Source organism: Theropithecus gelada, chromosome 3, assembly GCF_003255815.1.
Source record: "Theropithecus gelada isolate Dixy chromosome 3, Tgel_1.0, whole genome shotgun sequence".
NCBI classification, from domain to species: domain Eukaryota; kingdom Metazoa; phylum Chordata; class Mammalia; order Primates; family Cercopithecidae; genus Theropithecus; species Theropithecus gelada.
This window is the reverse complement of record NC_037670.1, coordinates 167,898,939-167,918,369: the sequence shown is the minus strand read 5'-3', so window position 1 is coordinate 167,918,369 and position 19,431 is coordinate 167,898,939. Positions and strand designations below refer to the sequence as shown.

At 43.9% G+C, this 19,431-nt stretch overlaps 1 protein-coding gene across 1 annotated transcript in view; it reads right to left on the bottom strand.

The window, feature by feature from the left end:
* CLCN1 (chloride voltage-gated channel 1) overlaps positions 1 to 19,431 on the bottom strand; it is a 37,347-nt gene that overhangs the window by 3,604 nt on the left and 14,312 nt on the right. Inside the window, exons 8-20 of the mRNA XM_025380252.1 lie at positions 18,395 to 18,520; positions 17,976 to 18,060; positions 17,640 to 17,741; positions 16,792 to 16,876; positions 16,378 to 16,527; positions 9,830 to 9,899; positions 9,504 to 9,614; positions 6,807 to 7,020; positions 6,444 to 6,577; positions 2,766 to 3,007; positions 2,277 to 2,388; positions 1,871 to 1,950; positions 1,583 to 1,621 (exon numbers count right to left, since the gene is read on the bottom strand). Of these exons, the coding sequence (XP_025236037.1) occupies positions 1,583 to 1,621; positions 1,871 to 1,950; positions 2,277 to 2,388; positions 2,766 to 3,007; positions 6,444 to 6,577; positions 6,807 to 7,020; positions 9,504 to 9,614; positions 9,830 to 9,899; positions 16,378 to 16,527; positions 16,792 to 16,876; positions 17,640 to 17,741; positions 17,976 to 18,060; positions 18,395 to 18,520 (1,550 nt within the window). The remainder of the gene's footprint in view (positions 1 to 1,582; positions 1,622 to 1,870; positions 1,951 to 2,276; positions 2,389 to 2,765; positions 3,008 to 6,443; positions 6,578 to 6,806; positions 7,021 to 9,503; positions 9,615 to 9,829; positions 9,900 to 16,377; positions 16,528 to 16,791; positions 16,877 to 17,639; positions 17,742 to 17,975; positions 18,061 to 18,394; positions 18,521 to 19,431) is intronic.

Here is a 19,431-nt window from a genome sequence, read left to right as displayed (position 1 = left end):
GGTTTTCAATCTTTGGAGCATTAAATTAAAAAAAAAAAAAAAGAAAAAAAGAAAGGCTTATTATTATTGGTTTGAGCAGCCTAACAAAGTACTCCTTAATTGCAATTATGGCCTTTCTGATTTCTGCTTGTGGGCAGAAGGAATAGTTGTTCCTTTCCCTCTGTGATCATCTATTTGAGTTTTTCACAAGTCATTTGTCAGAAGTGTGTGTGTTTTGAGGGGTGGGGAAGGTTTTCCTTCTCTCTTGTCACTCACAACACCCTCCTCCAACCCTGTAATGCTTTTCATTGTCAGCACATATATATTCCAGATATCCAATAAGATGTTTATTTAAAAATAATATCCGCTGTGTTTCTTTGTCAGCTTCATACTTTACAAGCTTTACGTTTTCAGCGTTTGCAGCAAACTGTGCATTCTTTTACCATATAGAATAGTTGCCAATGGATTTTTTGTTGTTGTTCCTCCACAACCCCTTGGTATGTTCTGATCTGGACTGTTCAGCTGCCTGCTTCCAATCACTATTCCACATTCTGTTCCCTCCTCACAACCAAGTGCATTCAGAATGCTTGACTTTTCTCTCTTGAAGGTTTGATAACCACCTCTTTTAGGGAAGTAGGCATTTGTTTGTCCCCATGAGGCACCATGGTCATTATTTTCTTCCTTTTTCAATTCTTCCCAGTAGCAATGCCTAGCATTTTCCAGTTGTTCACTGTCTCAGGGCCCTGATCAATCCAGCACAGTAACCTCCACCAGGGGCAGATTTCCTCATTTTGGTCATTTTTTTTTTTTTTTTTTTCCTTTTTCTTTTCTTTTCTTCTCTTTTCTTTTCTTTTCTTTTTGTTTTTGTTTTTGTTTTGTTTTTGTTTTTTTGTGGGATTTTTTTGTTTGTTTTTTTGTTTTGTTTTTGAAGTGGAGTCTGGCTCTGTCTCTCAGGCTGGAGTGCAGTGGTGCGATCTCCCCTCACTGCAAGCTCCGCCTCCCAGGTTCAAGTGATTTTCGTGCCTCAGCCTCCCAAGTACCTGGGATTACAGGCGTGTGCCACTATGCCCGGTTAATTTTTGTATTTTTAGTAGAAATGGGGTTTCACCATGTTAGCCAGGCTGGTCTCAAACTCCTGACCTCAAGTCATCTGCCTGCCTCAGCCTCCCAAAGTGCTGGATTACAGGCGTGAGCCACCACGCCCAGCCTCCCATTTTAGTTTTTTAGTTTTGATGTTCTTCTTCCATGTTGCTGTTTTAGTGCCAGCCTCCTGGTGACATTTTGCCTCCATTAAAGCTTTGCCTGATCCAGAAAGTCCATAATCTCTAAAAGATCTCGGGCTCATCTTAGCACCATGGCCCCATTTACTCATGGAGGCTCAAAGTTTTTCTCCTGAAATGACATGTCTCTCCGAGAATACCTCCATGTCCCATCACACACTCATTAATCTCTCCATAATCATCCTTATTTCCATCCTGTCAAAATACTTCCCATCTAGATCACATTCTATTTCATGACAACACAATAAAGAAGGTAGAAACAAATGAGCAGTATCTTCATTTGACAGAACAATCTACCCCAGGTTTTGGTTTTCCTTACTCACCTCTTCAGGTGACATGTTATCCACTAAATCTGTGGAATCCTAGAGAAGAAAGACACAGGTCCAAGTTCTTTCCCTTTTCTTCCCATGGTTCATATGGTTCCCAATGAAACAATAGCCATCCCTCCCTGGCCAGGACCACCGATGCCTCCTTTCCATTAATCATCCCTTCCATATGATTAAACTCCTCCTCCTTGGTGGGGTCTCTGCCTTCCTGATTTAAGAACCATGGGTTTCTCACTCTTCAAGGGTAGGCTCCCTTTCCCCTGTATCCCAAACACATCTCCTCACCTGGGTTGCTTTCTTCTTTGGGGGGCGAGCTCTGCCCAGCAGGCAGTGAAGCAGGGACTGGAAGATGGAGGGTCTTTGACCTGAGAGGAAAGGTGAGTGGATGGAAATGGACACAAAGCAACAGGAAACGGCCAGAAGCCCCACACAGTGCCTGACACTTGCTCCAAAGAGCTGCACTTCCCAGGTACCTCACCCTCTCTTCCACCATCCTAAATCACCCTCTGCTCCCACTCCCTGGGACAGTAACAAGGAGAATTGTTGAATAAGAACCCTTTCCTCCTTCAATCCCCCAGCCTCACCCCCAACCCCACACCACATAGGAGTTGCATGCAGGTCAAGGTCAGGTCCAAGTGACCAGAGATAACCTACAAGGCATGAGTTGGGGTGCATGAGGGAAGAGCGTCACCTGCAGGCTCTGGTGCTTCCGGCTGTAGTTTGTGGCCAGGCAGAGGCCCATTGGGCTCTTCTGGGGACAGAGGGGCAGTAGTAGAGGGGTGGAGAGGAAGGGAAGGAGGAAGCTGTAAGGAAGAGTAAGAAGTCTCAGCCTGGAAGCAGAGACTGCCTGGGTGGGCCTTCACTGCCTTTACCAGTCCGTGGATGTTCTGGGAAAGCGAACTCTATTCTTCCCCCCAGTTCAGAAATTCCTATATCCCTTTGAATTGTCGAGGAGACCATCATCTGCAACCTTATCTTCTTTAGTCCCTGGACCCAGAGGCACTGGTCTCTCTGGTACCTGACCCAGAATTTCTGGCTTTCTCAGTTACCAGCCTCTCCCCTCCCTCTTCCCACTACTTTCAGGGAAACTACCCCTGTCCCAAGCCCAGCCCAGCCCAGACGACGCTTTTCCTTTTGCCCCTGATCTATCCCACTCCCTGGCCCTTCCTGGCGCGGTCACCTCGCTCTTCCCAGAGACGTCTTCGTCTTCATCCTCATCCACAAAGGCGAAGGACTCGGGCCGGCCTGGAGGCGCACCGGGGAGCCCCTCCCCAGCCAGCCGCGCCTTCCCGTCGTAAGGCAGCTCCGACAACTTCCGCGCCATCTCCTGGGCCGCGCGCAGCCTGCGCTCAGGACACAGGTGGCGCTGCAGGAGGGCCTGCAGTTCCGACCGCTCCACCGAGCCCAGCAGGATCATTGAATCTGAGGGAAACCCACGCCCTGCCTGAGCGCCCCCTCCAAGCCGTCCCGCACCACCGCGCTCCGCACTCCTGAGAAGGAACGGAGAAGCGCCCCCCCCCGCCCCCCCGTCCCCCCCCGCCCCGTCCCCACATCTTTCTCAGCTTCCTACAAACTCATTTTAAGAATCCTGCAAGATTAACCTCACTCCCTTTTATTTCATCCATTTAGCAGGTACGGGGCCAATTCCAATTGGTAAGCACTAATTGGGCTAATTTGTACTTATTTTGATGAGGCCTTATATAGATTTCAGATAGGTGAGCTGATAATTAAGTAGGCGAACCAATGCTGTCCAAATAAAAAGAAACATGAGAAGCCATTTAAATCAGCTGAGACGTGAATCACGCTTTGAAAGAACTCTATAAGCAATACAAACATTATATCTCTCCCTGGAAGAAGGGAAACAAGGGAACTCTCCCTTTTGTATCTGACATTTCATCATTTAAAAAACCTGGGCCGGGCGCGGTGGCTCTCGCCTGTAATCCCAGCACTTTGGAAGGCCGAGGTGGGCGCGTCGCCTGAGGTCAGGAGTTCGAGACCAGCTTTGGTCAACATGGTGAAACCCCATCTCTACTGAAAATACAAAAATTAGCTGGGCGTGGTGGCAGGCGCCTGTAATCCCAGCTACTCGGGAGGCTGAGGCAGGAGAATCGTTTGAACCCGGGAGGCAGAGGTTGCAGTGAGCTGAGATCGCACCACTGCACTCCAGCCTGGACAACAAGAGCAAGATTTTGTCTAAAAAACAAACAAACAAACAAACAAAAAACCCTGCTAGGATAAAAACAAAATGCCTACTTTTCCTGAGAAGGTTCTTTTATATGATTATAGAAATTCTGCTACTATAATTAACATTTTTATTAAGTTTTAAGGCCATGACATTGCAGCAGTGTTATGGAGATGAATTCTGCTGTTAGGTCTCAGTCATTATTATGAAAACCTTGCCCCTCACTTCTTGGCTGTGCCCCTGCTCTAATAAAGAGCCTCTGCTGTAGAACATGGAAGGTATCTGAGATTTGGGAAAATATTTGAATTAATCCAATTTGAGAAATTTGGATATTCCGATTATCAGAAATCAGAACTAACAATCTTAATGGCTCTAAATGACCCTACATAATTTTTCTTAATTACACTAATTCAAACACTAGGAAAGAGTTCATTTAATATCTAGTAGATACCTATAATAAGGCACTCTGGGTATATAGAATCCATAGACTCTATTCTCAAGGAATGCCCACCTAGTGAGGAAGACAAGATACAGATATATAAACGACAATAAGAAATCATACAAAGCAGGATGAGGTGTCAAAGGATGGTGAAGGCAGAGAAATGTGAAATTATTGTTTACTAAAAACCATTCACTCCTCCATATGAAACAGTTCCAGCCAGGCGCAGTAGCTCACGCCTGTAATCCCAGCTCTTTGGGAGGCTGAGGCGGGTGGATCGCCTGAGGTCAGGAGTTCGAGACCAGCCTGGTCAACAAGATGAAACCCCGTCTCTACTGAAAATACAAAATTAGCAGGGCATGGTGGTGTGTTCCTGTAATCCCAGCTACTCGGGAGACTGAGGCAGGAAAATTGCTTAGAACCCAGGAGATGGAGGCTGCAGTGAGCTGAGATGTTGCCATTGCAGTCCTGCCTGGGCAACAGAGCAAGGCTCTGTCAAAAAAGAAAGAAAGAGAGAAAGAAAGAGAGACAGAGAAGGAAGGAAGGAAGGAAGGAAGGAAGGAAGGAAGGAAGGAAGGAAGGAAGGAAGGAAGGAAGGAAGGAAGGAAAGAAAGAAAGAAAGAGAAAGAAGAAGAAGAAGGAGGAGGAGGAGGGGAAGGAAGGAAGGAAGGAAGGAAGGAAGGAAGGAAGGAAGGAAAGAAAGAAAGAAAGAAAGAAAGAAAGAAAGAAAGAAAGAAAGAAAGAAAAGAGTTCCAACTCTTCCATAAGTTGGGCATTAAAGAACAAGCAGGACTTACTGAAGCATCAAATGGAACCATGTAAGAAGCTATGGGATTTACATTAATTGTCATTATTCATGGATTCCCTATTTGTGAATTCAGCTAGTCACTAAAATATATTTGTAACACAAAACCAATAGTAGAGGTGCTTTCAGTGTAATTTGCAGACATGCATAGAGCAACAAAGATTTTTAGTTGCCCGATGCCCCTGTTCGCAGCTGAAGTTGAACAAAGCAGTGCTCTACCTTCTTGTTTCAGTTTTCACACCGTAAACAGGTGCTCATTTTGTAGTCTATTTAATGCCATCCTTTTTACATTTTTGTGCTTTGTGTTGGTGATTTTGTTGCTAAAAATGGCCACCAAATATATGTCAAAGTGCTGTCTACTGTTCCTAGTGCAAGAAGGCTGTGATGAGCCTTATTGAGAAAATATGTGTGTTAAGTAAGCTTAATTCAGGCAAGGGTTATAGTGCCGTTGGCCACAAATTCAATATTAATTAATCAACAATATCTATGAAATAAGGTGTCTTTACCAGAAACACACATACAACAAGGTTATGTATTGATTGGTTGATGGAAATGTGACCAGAGACTCACAGGAATCCAGGCCTGCATTTTTCCTAGGAGCAATTGTTCAGTATAGTATTTGAACTTAATACTTAATTGAACATGACTACCATGAATTATGAGAATTGACTGTATTTAGTGGGGATTTTTTTTTTTTTTTTTTTGAGACGGAGTCTCGCGCTGTGTCACCCAGGCTGGAGTGCAGTGGCGCGATCTCGGCTCACTGCAAGCTCCGCCTCCCAGGTTCACGCCATTCTCCCGCCTCAGCCTCCGAGTAGCTGGGACTACAGGCGCCCGCCACCACGCCCGGCTAGTTTTTTGTATTTTTAGTAGAGACGGGGTTTCACCATGTTAGCCAGGATGGTCTCGATCTCCTGACCTCGTGATCCACCCGCCTCGGCCTCCCAAAGTGCTCGGATTAGAGGCTTGAGCCACCGCGCCCGGCGGGATTTTTTTTTTTTTTTGACAGAGTTTCATTCTTGTTGCCCAGGTTGCAGTACAATGACGTGATCTTGGCTCATTGCAACCTCCGTCTCCCGGGTTCTAATTACAGGCATGCGCCACCATGCCCGGCTAATTTTGTATTTTTAGTAGAGACAGTGTTTCTCCTGTCTTTGGTCAGACTGGTCTCGAACTCCTGACCTCAGGTGATCCGCCCACCTCGGCCTCCCAAAGTGCTGGGATTACAGGCATGAGCCACCATGCCCAGCCCTTTTAATTGGATTTTTAACTGTCTTTTTGTGCTTGTGTATGGCTTAATTTTTCCTTCCTTGTACATAGCACATTGGATGGCTCCTAAAGACAAAGCCCCCACCACGGGGCCTCCTCTACCTCTATGTGACACTTATTCAGGTCATTAGCTCTGGAGTCTGCTTCTTTCCTTCCCACTGACCTTTTGAGTCAACCAGTGGTAAAGTCTTGACTGTGGTGGTCTGGAGCAGGGTTCGCAACTCCCCATATGTGTAAGAAGCTGAAACAAACTTCACATCACGTACCATGATGTCCTCAACAAAGATGGTATATTTGCTATGGAGGGAGAAAGCATGGTGGGTTAGCCCCACCATATACCTATCCCTTCCATTCCTCCCATAAGATTTGCCATACTTTCAGTAACTCACAATATCTATTAAATGCATGAGAATATAATAATAATTTAAAACAATGTTTCCAAACATTAACCCTAAGCTCAATCTTAGCCTCTGAACCTCCCACTCTCCCCATCAGATCTGAACTAATTCCATCTAGTGCCCCTGACCTGAGCTGGTTCCAGCCAAGGTCAGGCAAGTAGGGTAGCTTCTTGACCTGGATGATGCTGTCATAGAGAGAGGGCTGCAGGCTCTGAGCCACCATGTTGGCCAAGATAACAGCCACCATCATGGGCAGGATGTGAGCAATCTGACCCGTTAATTCGAAGCAAATCACAGCTGTGGAGACTGTGTGGGACACGGCACCAGTCAGCGCTGCTGCTCCTAGAATGACACAGGAATGCACCTGTAGGTTAGGACTACCGTTCTTAGCATGGAGGACATATGGGGATGGGATGGGAATAACACGGAATGAGAGACAAGATCCTGGTCAGTGCCAACACTCATAATGATTTGTCAAGAATAGGGACTAGAATACTAAACTCTTAGGAAATCATCATTTTGATCTCATTCTATAACCTTCACCAAGTTACAAAATCTTTGTGTGCGCCAAAATTTTCATTTATAATATGAAGATAGTGATGTCCTATCCATTCCTTGCTTTTAAAAGTTTGGATGATTATTCACTGAGCATTTTATTTTATTTATTTTTTATTATTATTATTATTTGAGACAGAGTCTCACTCTGTCACCTAGGCTGGAGTGCAGTGGTGCAATCTCGGCTCATGGCAACCTCCACCTCCCAGGTTCAAATGATTTTCCTGCCTTGGTCTTCCAAGTAGCCAGGACTACAGGCATGCACCACCACACACGTCTAATTGTTGTATTTTTAGTAGAAACAGGGTTTGCCATGTTGGCCAGACTGGTCTCAAATTCCTGGCCTCAAGTTATCCGTCTGCCTCAGCCTCCCAAAGTGCTGAGATTACAGGCATGAGCCACTGTATCAGGTCTCTTCACTGAGCATTTTACAACTCAGTTATGACATTTTTTTTTACGTTGGGCTTTAGGTATTAATGCCAAGAATTAATGAGTAAATAGAGTGGAAACCCAAGAATCGTGTTGTGGACTTGGAGCAATGAGACTTGTGTCAGATCCTGCTGTTACTATTTCTCAATGGAATGAGTAGAGCTTAATTCCTCTGGAATCCCATGCTCTCAACTATAAAGTGAAAGGGGTCATTTAGATGATTTCTAAGGCCCTTGTAGATCTGAAACTTTATAATTCTATAAGCTCCCTGAAGATAGAATCTATCTTGTTAATTTTTGGTTGTTTTCCCACTAACCAAAATAGTCACTTGTGCATTAACTATATTTCTTATTTAAATATGGAAGAGATATCCTATGGGGAAAATGTAGAGGAAGGCACATATGAAAATGTAACAAGAAAAAGTCAGCTGTGCGTGGTGGCTCATGCCTATAATCCTAGCACTTTGGGAGGCCAAGACGGGTGGATGACTTGAGGCCAGGAGTTTGAGACCAGCCTGGCCAATATAGTGAAACCCCATCTCTATAAAATTACAAAAATTAGCCAGGCATGGTGGCATGTGCCTGTAATCCCAGCTACTTGGGAGGCTGAGGCAGGGGAATCACTTGAGCCCAGGAGGCAGAGGTTGCAGTGAACCCAGATTGTGACACTGCACTCCTGGGCAACAGAGCAAGACTCTGGAAAGAAAAGAAGAGAAGAGAGAAAAGAAGGAAAGAAGAAAGGCAGGAAGGCAGGAAGGCAGGCAGGCAGGAAGGAAGGAAGGCAGGAAAGCAGGAAGGAGGGAAGGAAGGAAGGAAGGAGGGAAGGAAGGAGGGAAGGAAGGAAGGAAGGAAGGATGGAAGGATGGAAGGAAGGAAGGAAGGAAGGAAGGAAGGAAGAAAGAAAGAAAGAAAGAAAGAAAGAAAGAAAGAAAGAAAGAAAGAAAGAAAGAAAGAAAGAAAGAAAGAAAGAAAGGGAGAGAGCAAGCAAGAAAGCACCACAAAAGGGAAATATAGGGAGGAATGACACTACTGGATATTGCATACAACATGCTTCAGAACATAAACAATCACAGGATGTGTATACAAGGAAATGTTCACAAGGGAGGCATGTGTACCAGGAAGTCATGAAGATGGAGAACAAGAGCAGTGACCCTCATTGATGAAAGAGGCTTTTATAAAGAAACTGTGTCAGGTGAGCAGGGTACCAAGTGAGCTAGAAAGCTGGTCAGCAATTCTCTATCTAGGGAAGGCATGGCCTGAGATGCTATGGAATTTTGGTGAGGAAGGGAGGAAGCACAATAATATCAGGATTCTATTGGTGTTAGGCATAGCTCTATCTTAGAAGTCATTTTAGAATAAAGAAACTAGGGCTCAGAAGCAGCTATCTTGCTTCATGGTCACTGATAACAAGCAGCAGGAGAAATCTAGAGCTATGTTTCTTAGCTCTTAGTCCTGTGCTCTTAACTCCCCATCAATATAAACACGTCTTAGGTTGAGTCAATCGCCTGCAACCTGAGCCAATCACCTGCATTGTTGGTTCCATGATTCCTAGGAAGGAAAGATAGAACGTTTATCAAACATCCAGACACAATCCTAGAATCTTACGATCTCATTTGATCCCTATGACCCTTTTCCACATGAGGAAACTAAGGCTCACAGAAGTTCAATAAGAAATAATGAGAGTCAGAGTCATAGGTATGTTATCTGAGTATAAGTCGAGTTCAGTAGCACTAAATTAAAATTGTATTGTGTAGCCTAGAATGAAGATCCAATGGGAGAGTTTAAGTGTGGGAGTCTGGAGTACTCAATGTTTGATTACAGGGAAGTGGGAATGTTTCTCACCAATTACTGCATAGCCCCCAGGTAGGATCTTATAGATGATGTCATCAAATAAAATACCATCAGGAAACAGCATGGCCATGATCTCTCCTACCAGCCTTCCAAATGCAGCTCCTAGAGGAAAGATAAAAGGAAGTTATCTCAAAAAGATAAAAGAAAGATAAAAGGTGTTACAAGATCCAAGTTCCTTGCTCTCTGTTTTCAGAACCAATCTCTCCTGGGGTGTTAAGACGAAATACAAACTCCCAGCATCCCGGGCCTTTCCTTATGTTTCCGGTATCCTAGATTGCAACTCTGAGTCAGACCCCAGGCTTCCCATCAGAACTTACCTAGCACAAACACAGGCATGAAGCCTCCGCAGGGTATGGGCATAGTGGTGGCCACGATGGACATCCAGAACTGCAATAAAAAGGAGCGTTGGAATACCCTTTCAACTCTGCCCAGTAGACAGGCACACACACTTCTCCCTTCCCACTATCGTTTCTGCAGAAATCCTGGGATAGCTGATCCTTCTGAAAGCTACTTTGTCTGTCACCCTTCTTCCAGAAACAAAAACCATAGAGCTCTCAGGCTAAGAGATTACCAAAGACAATACAGGAATACTATCAGAAGTTTCCTCCAGATGACTAGACCAAAGCCCTCCTACTTTGAGTGCCTGTATTTGCCTTTCAGCAGTCTAGAACAAAGAATGGAGACCCAGAGTACTTCTCTTTCTCTGCCCCAAAAGAGCCCCAGCCCACTGTACCCTTTTAGTCCAGAAAGTTTGCCTCAGCAAATAGCCTGAAACTCTTGAAGCTGGAGGAAAACTTTTCCTACTCAGGTTATATTTCTGAAAAGGAGCTCCAGTTCTTTCTTTATTTTTTATTATTTTTATTTATTTATTTATTTATTTATTTTGAGACAGGGTCTCGCTCTGTCACCCAGCACCCAAGCTGAAGTGCAGTACCATGATCTCGGTTCACTGCAACCTCTGCCTCCAAGGTCCAAGCTATTTTCCTGCCTCAGCCTCCCGAGTAGCTGGGACTATAGGTGCATGCCATCATGCCCACCTAATTTTTTTGTATTTTTAGTAGAAATGGAGTTTTGCTAAGCTGGTCTTGAACTCCTGACCTCAGGCAATCTGCCCGCCTCTGCCTCCCAAAGTGCTGGGATTACAGGTGTGAGTCAGTGCGCCTGGTCGAGGAGCTCCAGTTCTAAGTGTCAGACATTTAAAGTCTGAGTGACTTATCTGGTCATTCATAGAACCATCTATATGGTGAAACTCACAGTAGAACCTGGAGAGAAGACTTACTTGCCTAAGCCACTTGCTTTAATCATCAGATCACCTTAAACAAGGATCAAAATTTAGATCTGTCCTGGCTATATACTGGAAGGGTAAATTGAGAAAGCTTGATAAGTCAGCCAATGTAATGGGAAAAAAAAAATCTCTAAGGCCAACTTTGTAAGCTAGAACTCCAATAGAAATTGAGACAATTTTACAAAAAGCAGTATGTACATTTTGAGGCAAAGAGTACAAAAGAATTGGCCGGGCATGGTGTCTCACACCTGTAATCCCAGCACTTTGGGAGGCCGAGGTGGGTAGATCACAAAGTCAGGAGCTCGAGACCATTCTGGCTAACACGGTGAAACCCAGTCTCTACTAAAAATACAAAAAAAAAAAAAAAATTAGCCAGGCGTGGTGGCGGGCACCTGCAGTCCCAGCTACTCGGGAGACTGAGGCAGGGGAATGGCGTGAACCTGGGAGGCGGGACTTGCAATGAGCTGAGATCTTGCTTCTTGCCACTGTACTCCAGCCTGGGCGATGAACGAGACATGGTCTCAAGAAAAAAAAAAAGAGTACAAAAGAATTGAGAAAGAGAATGGAAAAAAGGCTAGTTGTTGAACTTTTTAAATATCTGTAAAAGAAATAAAAGTATGAGATGTAATATGTAAGCAAAGCAACAGGTTTATATGGCCCTTCCAAAATAAGTAAACCACTCTCAGAAAAGGATCTCAAACTTATTAGGTACAAGAGGGTAGCAGCTAAAGTTCAGACAAACTGCCAAGGTGAAAGTATTCACAGTTTTAGAGCTGTGCGCAATTGCACTGTAAGCTAAAGAGAAATATATTTCTTAATTTTCAGAACCTTAGAAAGAAAGAACTTCCCCCATCCAGGGCTGACCTCAGGAAGCAGTGACAAAGACTCAGAGAAAGTCTCATCCCAGAAGCTCTGAGATGAGCCAAAACACATACTCCTTCATGTCAGAATATGACTATTCAAAACAGTTGAGAACTATAAAAATAAATGGGCAAAATGAAGAGAATAGAGACTGAGAATCCCCTGAGGACAGAGAGTGCATCTTGTCCTTTCTGCCTTCCCTCTGCACTGGTGCATAGTGCTCAGTAAATGTAGGAACGATGTAGCTAGGTGAGTAGGTAGAAAGGAAGGAAGGAAAGAACAAAGATGGGCTGAACAAATAGTATTCATGCAAAGCAGGAAAAGCTTCTCAGAGCTAATATTTGCTAAAACACTAAAGAGTAATGCTCATCCAAGGGAACTTGTTTTAAAATGCAGATGACCAGACCCCACTGGAAGCTACCACATCAGATTGTCTGCAGATAGGGCTATAGGCACTTGTAATTTAAGCTTCTTAAGTGATTCTGACATTTAACAGTTGGATACCCCTTGAACTATCCTGTACCATCTCTTTGAAATAAGTACGTAAGAGCCATAAGAGATTTTGTAGGCTCAGGTTAATCTGAAAGCTCTAGCAATTCATATAACAGGTGACCAATAGGTCTGATTTCAGAGGATGTACTTTAGATTAGCCTCCAAGATATGTGTAAGAACAGTATTAAGATCAGAGGACATTGAAGTTATCAACTCCGGTAGTAAGGATGTTGACACATGAGATTAGCAAACTTTTTTTAGCTATTGGCACGTGAAAGAAAAGATCCAGAAGTAATGTGAAACACAAATAACTCCCAAGACTGTCTTCTTTCTTTCTCTTTCTTTTCTTTTTTCTCTTATCTTCTCTTTTCTTTCTCTCTCCTTCCTTCCTTCCTTCCTTCCTTCCTTCCTTCCTTCCTTCCTTCCTTCCTTCCTTCCTTCCTTCCTTCCTTCCTTTTTTCCTTCTTTTTTTTTTTTTTGACAGAGTCTCACTCTCTCACCCAGGCTGGAGTGCAATGGTGTGTCAGCTTACTGCCACCTCTGACTCCTGCATTCAGGCAATTCTCCTGCCTCAGCCTCCCAAGTAGCTGGGATTACAGGCACCTGCCACCACGCCCAGGTAATTTTTGTATTTTTAGTAGAGACGGGGTTTTGCCATGTTGGCCAGGCTGGTCTCAAACTCCTGACTTCAGGTGATCTGCCTGCCTCGACCTCCCAAAGTGCTGGGATTACATCCAGCTTTTTTTTTTTTTTTTTTCCCAGATCTAGACCTACAGAACTCCCAAGATCTGAAATACTCAACTCCAGGGAACTGGAAAACTGGAAACCCATTATTTGGACCCTTCATTAGAAGGAGTGAAATGAAGGATTCACCTCGGGAGAATGAAGTGAAAAGAGTGAAAAAAAATTCTACAGAGCCTCAGCCTGTGCAGAGAACTTAGTGATACTAGGTAACAATGTTAGACTTACTAAAAGCAAACTGAGGATTTGGAATGGTATTCATACTCATTGTAAAAGCTCTTCTCTTGATGTATAATGTAATGATCTTTCCATGTCATGAGACTGAGGAAGATGGAAGTTCCCTTCATTAATACTATAAAACACCTGAATTGGCCGGGCGCGGTGGCTCACGCCTGTAATCCCAGCACTTTGGGAGGCTGAGGCGGGCGGATCACAAGGTCAGGAGATCGAGACCATACTGGTCAGCATGGTGAAACCCTGTCTCTACTAAAAATACAAAAAATTAGCTGGGCGTGGTGGCGGGCACCTGTAGTCACAGCTACTTGGCAGACTGAAGCAGGAGAATGGCGTGAACCCGGGAGGCGGAGCTTGCAGTGAGCCGGGATCGCGCCACTGCACTCCAGCCTGGGCGACAGAGCAAGACTCCATCTCAAAAAAAAAAAAAAAAAAAAAAAAAAAACAAACAAAAAAAACCAGCTGAATTGAGAATCTTACCTGCCTGTACAGGTGCTGCCAGAAGACCACATAGACTACATTTCAAATTAGACACTGGAAAAATTGTTTCAGTCATGTTTATATTTTAATTTAGCTACATATCCTACCTAGCTAAAAAATAAGAGCATGGTTATTGTGTCCAATGACAGTGAAAATGCTGAGAAGTGGTGATAACCAGGGAATATCATAGATTTGTAGCAGGGAGTGGTTTTATGCTTATAAGTATTATAGGATATTATAGGCCAGCTGCAAAGTGTTGGGCTTGAAATATAGTCCAGGAAGTATAAGTTTCTTTTCCTGATACATGTATGATGTAACATTATCAAGGATATAATCTAGTGAGAAATTAATAAAAGTGGCATACAGTTGGGTCCTCTATATCATCTAAGTAGATTTCTCCCAATAAGCTTGAATTTGTGAAGTGGAATCCAGACACATATTTATGAATCTGGGGAGCTGGGATGAGGTTTAGGAGAAATGTTGAAAAATATACAGTATTTTGTTTCTACAGAACTTTTCAAAATCTCGATCTTTTAAAGGTACATATGATGCCAATGTTGCCATATAGCTCAGTCTAGAGAAATCTCAGAAAAATATAGTTATAATCATTGGACTACCATCCAATTCTGAGATCCACCAACATGTGTACTTGGTTACTGTAGGTGGGTTTGTGTATTCAACAACTAATTATAGGAGGTTGGGATTTATAAATTAGAGAAGATGAACTCTATAATGAAAGTCTAAAAATCAAATCCCTAACAAGACACTGATAACTTCTTTTATGATAAAAAAGGAAAATCTTTTGAAGAAAGACATTTTAAAGGGATTAAATTAATAAAGTGGGTGTGCAAAATATGAATGCTATAGACCCAACTAAACCACCTAAAGTGGAATGGGGAAGATCATTTGCAAATGCAGTTTCTAGAAACCCTGGGAATATGTTACAGAGTTGAAATTCAGTGTTTCAAGTATCTGCTGTCTCTAGTCATAACATCACTGAAAAGTACACTAAATAAACAGCAAAAAATAGAAGAACATTTTTAAATATTTTGAATTTTTTTTTTCTGTTGCAAGCATAAGATTAGCTAAAGGTTAATGATGAAATATTATGTACTTGGCACATAGTAAATGCTTAATAACATTTATTGAACAAATGAATATATGAACTCACTGTAGCTACTGCAATATAAATATAACTTAGTGACTCATATCCTGGGAAAACATAGATTTATAAAAAGTATCATAAATAAGTTAATAGCAAGGTATTCAAAAGCTTGAAAGTTCAGTATGGACAGACTTATAAATGAGAACTCTAATATATAGAGGAAAGTGTTGTGGTATTTAGGCAAGACACACTATTAGTAAAAAGATAATCACCACAAAAGAAAAAAAAGGCAATCAACTTTTTTTTTTTTTTTTCTTGAGACGGAGTGTTGCCCTTGTCGCCCAGGCTGGAGTGCAATGGCACAATCTTGGTTCACTGCAACCTCCACCTCCTGGGTTCAAGCAATTCTCCTGCCTCAGCCTCCCAACTAACTGGGATTACAGGCATGCGCCACAACACCTGGCTAATTTTGTATTTTTAGTAGAGACAGCGTTTCACCATGTTGGTCAGGCTGGTCTTGAACTCCTGACCTCGGATGATCCACCTGTCTCGGCCTCCCAAAAGTGCTGGGATTACAGGCGTGAGCCACTACGCCCGGCAAGCAATCAGCAATTGTAATAGATGTCACAACCAGGGTTAGGAATAAAAATATCTTATTACAAGGCAGTAATTGAGAAGTCTATAAATACATAATCCTTGATGGGCAGATATGAAAAAAAAAGTGATGTAAAAGAGATCATCTTTTATTGCCCAGTTGAAGCTAGAAGAATCTGGTTTGGGAATAGCAAAATCCTCACAGCTTCATCACCTAAATAGAGAATAATAACATTTATAAAAATTATGTGTAGTCACTAATACAATTAATTTAAATATTTTATCTCTTTTGAAGCTCTGCAAAAGAGATTATCGACAAGCCTGGGGAATAAAGATGCTCAAATCACCTAAAAATGGATCATCAGATACATGGAGAATGAAGTACTTAATTATCTAATAAGTGGGGGGATTTGTTTAATTAATCCAGGGCTTTTACAGTTATTTATAATGCTTAACTCTATCTTGCACTTTTTTACTTGGCTATTGTGACGGCTTAGTCATTTAGCAAGAAGAACAATTAGAAGGGTTAGGTAACTATGCCAAACAACACTAAATTGACGTGAATAGAGCAATTAACTCAGATACTGGTTTACTTCTACACCAACTTACTATTCTATAATTATTATTATTATTATTATTTTTAGACAGAACCATGCTCTGTCACCCAGGCTGGAGTGCAATAGCACAATCTCGGCTCACTGCAACCTCCACTTCCCGGGTTCAAATGATTCTCCTGCGTCAGTCTCCCAAGTAGCTGGGATTACAGGTGTGCGCCACCATGCCCAGCAATTTTTTTTTGAATTTTTGGTAGAGATGGGGCTTTGCTATGTTGGCTTGGTTGATCTTGAACTCCTGGCATCAAGTGATCCGCCTGCCTCAGCCTGCCAAAGTCGTGGGATTACAGGCGTGAGCCACCTTGTCTGGCCAACTCTATGGTTTTCAAATGACTTATTTTTAGGTTGGATGAAGACCAAATGAAGTTCTACCCCTTCCTACCCTATGCAAACCCTGGGTTCCTAGATGGAAAACAGATAGAGCTAAGTTTAGGGTGTTGCTAGTGTCAGGAGCAGTACCTTCATGACGAAGAAGAGAAAGATGATGATGACAACGTTGACGCGGGGGTGAATCCACACAGCTGACTGGCCCAGGCTCTCAAGATCACCTGCATGTTTCACCCACGTATTGTTGTCGAACAAAGTACTGATGGCTTCTCGGGGCATCAACTGAGAGAGGAAGAAGCAGAAGGGGTGGGTACTCCAGGGATCTCCTGTGCTTCCTTTTTTAGAAAACTTATTCCGCAGCCTCATTATTCAAGGGTCTCTTTTGCCCTTTTCTCAGGGAGAATCGCAAAAGTCTGTCCTTGGACAAAACTACTTATACTCTGAAGCCTGAGGGATGTCCGTGCTGTTTCCTCTTTCCCATGCGGCCCCAGTAACCTAGTCATGTGCTCAGTGACCCGACCCCACCTCAGCTCCCCAAAAGCTGACCTCTCCGGCCATGAATTGACCCACTCCTGGTGGGAAGGTGAATGAGGCAATGACAAAGGTAACAATTCCAGGATACAGCAGGCGGCTGAAAAAGAAACAGAGTTAACCCCCACAATTCAGCCAACTCACAGTAAATACCATACTGAACGTTGGCAAGCTGAAGCTTCCTGTCCTCCACTGTAGTCTCGTTTATTTAACCGAAATTCTCTTCACACACACAAAAAATATTTGAGGCTGAGTGCGGCGGTTCATACCTGTAATCCCAGCACTTTGGGAGGCCAAGGTGGGCAGATCACCTGAGGTCACAAGTTCAAGACCAACCTGGCCAACATGGTGAAACCCCGTCTCTATTAAAAATACAAAAATTAACCAGGCATGGTGGCACATGCCTGTAATCCCAGCACTTTGGGAGGCCAAGGAGGGTAGATCACCTGAGGTCACAAGTTCGAGACCAGCCTGGCCAACATGGTGAAATCCCATCTCTACTAAAAATACAAAAATTACCTGGGCATGTTGGCCCACGCCTGTAATCCCAACTACTCAGGAGGCTGAGGCATGAGAATCGTTTGAACCCAGGAGGCAGAGGTTACAGTGAGCCGAGATCACACCACTGCACTCCAGCCTGGGTGATGGAGTGAGACTCTGTCTCAAAAAACAAAAACAACACAAAAATGATCTTTAAATGGGAGACCACACAATTTTCCCCCTCACCACAGTATCAGGGCTTCCTTATACTTTCATGCAAGCCACTCAGAGGCATTTAATGCCTTTCCCAAAGATAAAAAGGGAGGAACTCTTGGAGAAACCAGAAAGTAAATGGGTAGGGCAAAAGAAGGGCGGTGACTCACTGCTTAGCAAGAAACTGGCTGAGGGCCTTGTGATTTCGGACACCGAGCATGACTTGGCGATGCAGATACACAAATACAGCTCCCAGGAGCCCACAGCAAATCCTGAGGGTGTAATTTATAGAGTTGGAATCTTACAGATGTGAAATCCTCATCTCTTGGACCTGACTACTGCAGGGAAACAAATACCAGGCTTCCGTCTTTCCTATGGGCCCACATGCCCCCAGCAATGTACTCTATCTGTGCCAACCCCACCTTCTTTCTGGCTTGGGTCCCTTCCAATCTACAGCCTCACCCCACACCCTGCTCACCACACACAGAGCAGGTAACCCCACTGACCCGATGGCAGCAAAAGCTGGTAGTTCCTTCAGGTCAAAGGGGAAATCCATTCGGAAATTGGTTCTGAACAGAGCAGTGATGGTGACTGTAGGATGGAAAGGCCAGGATTATGGTGGGAGCTTTGTAGAAACCCAACAGGGAAACAGAGGTGGGCAGTTTTCAGGATTAATTCCTTCCTTCCTCCAATCCCAGTTTCTCCTCTTGAATGTATTTTCCTTTTTTCTACGCACACCCCTCCATGGACATACTCTCCCACTCCATGACCTGTATCTTTGTCATACACCCTTGGGCCTTGGTCCCACCCCACAAATGATCCCGCCCATTATTCCTTTTCTGAACTGCCCCACAGAGTTTTCCTCTGCACCTCATTCCCAGTCTTTCTATTTCACACAGCCTCCACCCCAGGCCTCCTTGGTTACCAGCATCCTTGTTCCACACTGCCAGCACTCGGAACACGAAGGCGCTGAACGTGGCTGCAAAGAATCCTCGCCAGTAGTTCCGAACAGCAAAATAGGTGGAGGTGACCTCGATGCTAAACAGCACTCCTGCAGGGGCACAGAAGTGTGGTCGGGGGCAGACAGCAGTGAAAGGGCTCCCCCACACTCCCCACTCCTTGGACCTAAGGAGCTTTTGCTGAAACATGAATCTGGGAGGAAGCAGGAGTGGAAAGTCATGAACTCTTGGATTCCCATGCTCAAAACCACACAACCGCTCAGGCTAGGAGTTTTTTATTCTTATTTTTATTTCAGACAAGGGATGGGTTCAACAAGACATAGAGAAGGTTGAAAATGAATGGGCCTTCAACTTCCAAAACATGAGGATCAAGTGTCCATGCCCTCTGCATCCCTTAGAATGTAGGGTGGAATGGGGTTCACAACTGTCAGATATCCACAGGGACTAAAAGGTAGTTGAAAAAAATCTGCAGAAAAGTTAAGAGAGAGAAAGTTCCAGAGCAGGTCCTCAGTAGAGTTGCCAAGCAGAGCTCAGGATTTACAGGGACTCTCCTTAGCACCCTCCTCTGGACTTTCCTACCGCTCTACATATACCATGTACCCTGGAGCAACCTTATAAGGAAGACAGAACAAAAATAGGAGGGGACTTTGCAGGAGCTGACAATTCTCGATAGTTCAAGAAAAGAAGGTAGAGGAGTCATACCAATAATGATAATGATGATAATAATAATAATAATAATAATAAACTAATACTAGGCCGGGCGCAGTGGCTTATGTCTGTAATCCCAGCACTTTGGGAGGCCGAGGCGGGCGGATCACCTGAGGTCGGGAGTTCGAGACCAGCCTGACTAACATGGAGAAACCCCATCTCTACTAAAAATACAAAATTAGCAGGTCATGGTGGCTCATGCCTGTAATTCCAGCTACTCGGGAAGGCTGAGGCAGGAGAATCGCTTGAACCCAGGAGGCGGAGGTTGCGGTGAGCCGAGATCACACCACTGCAC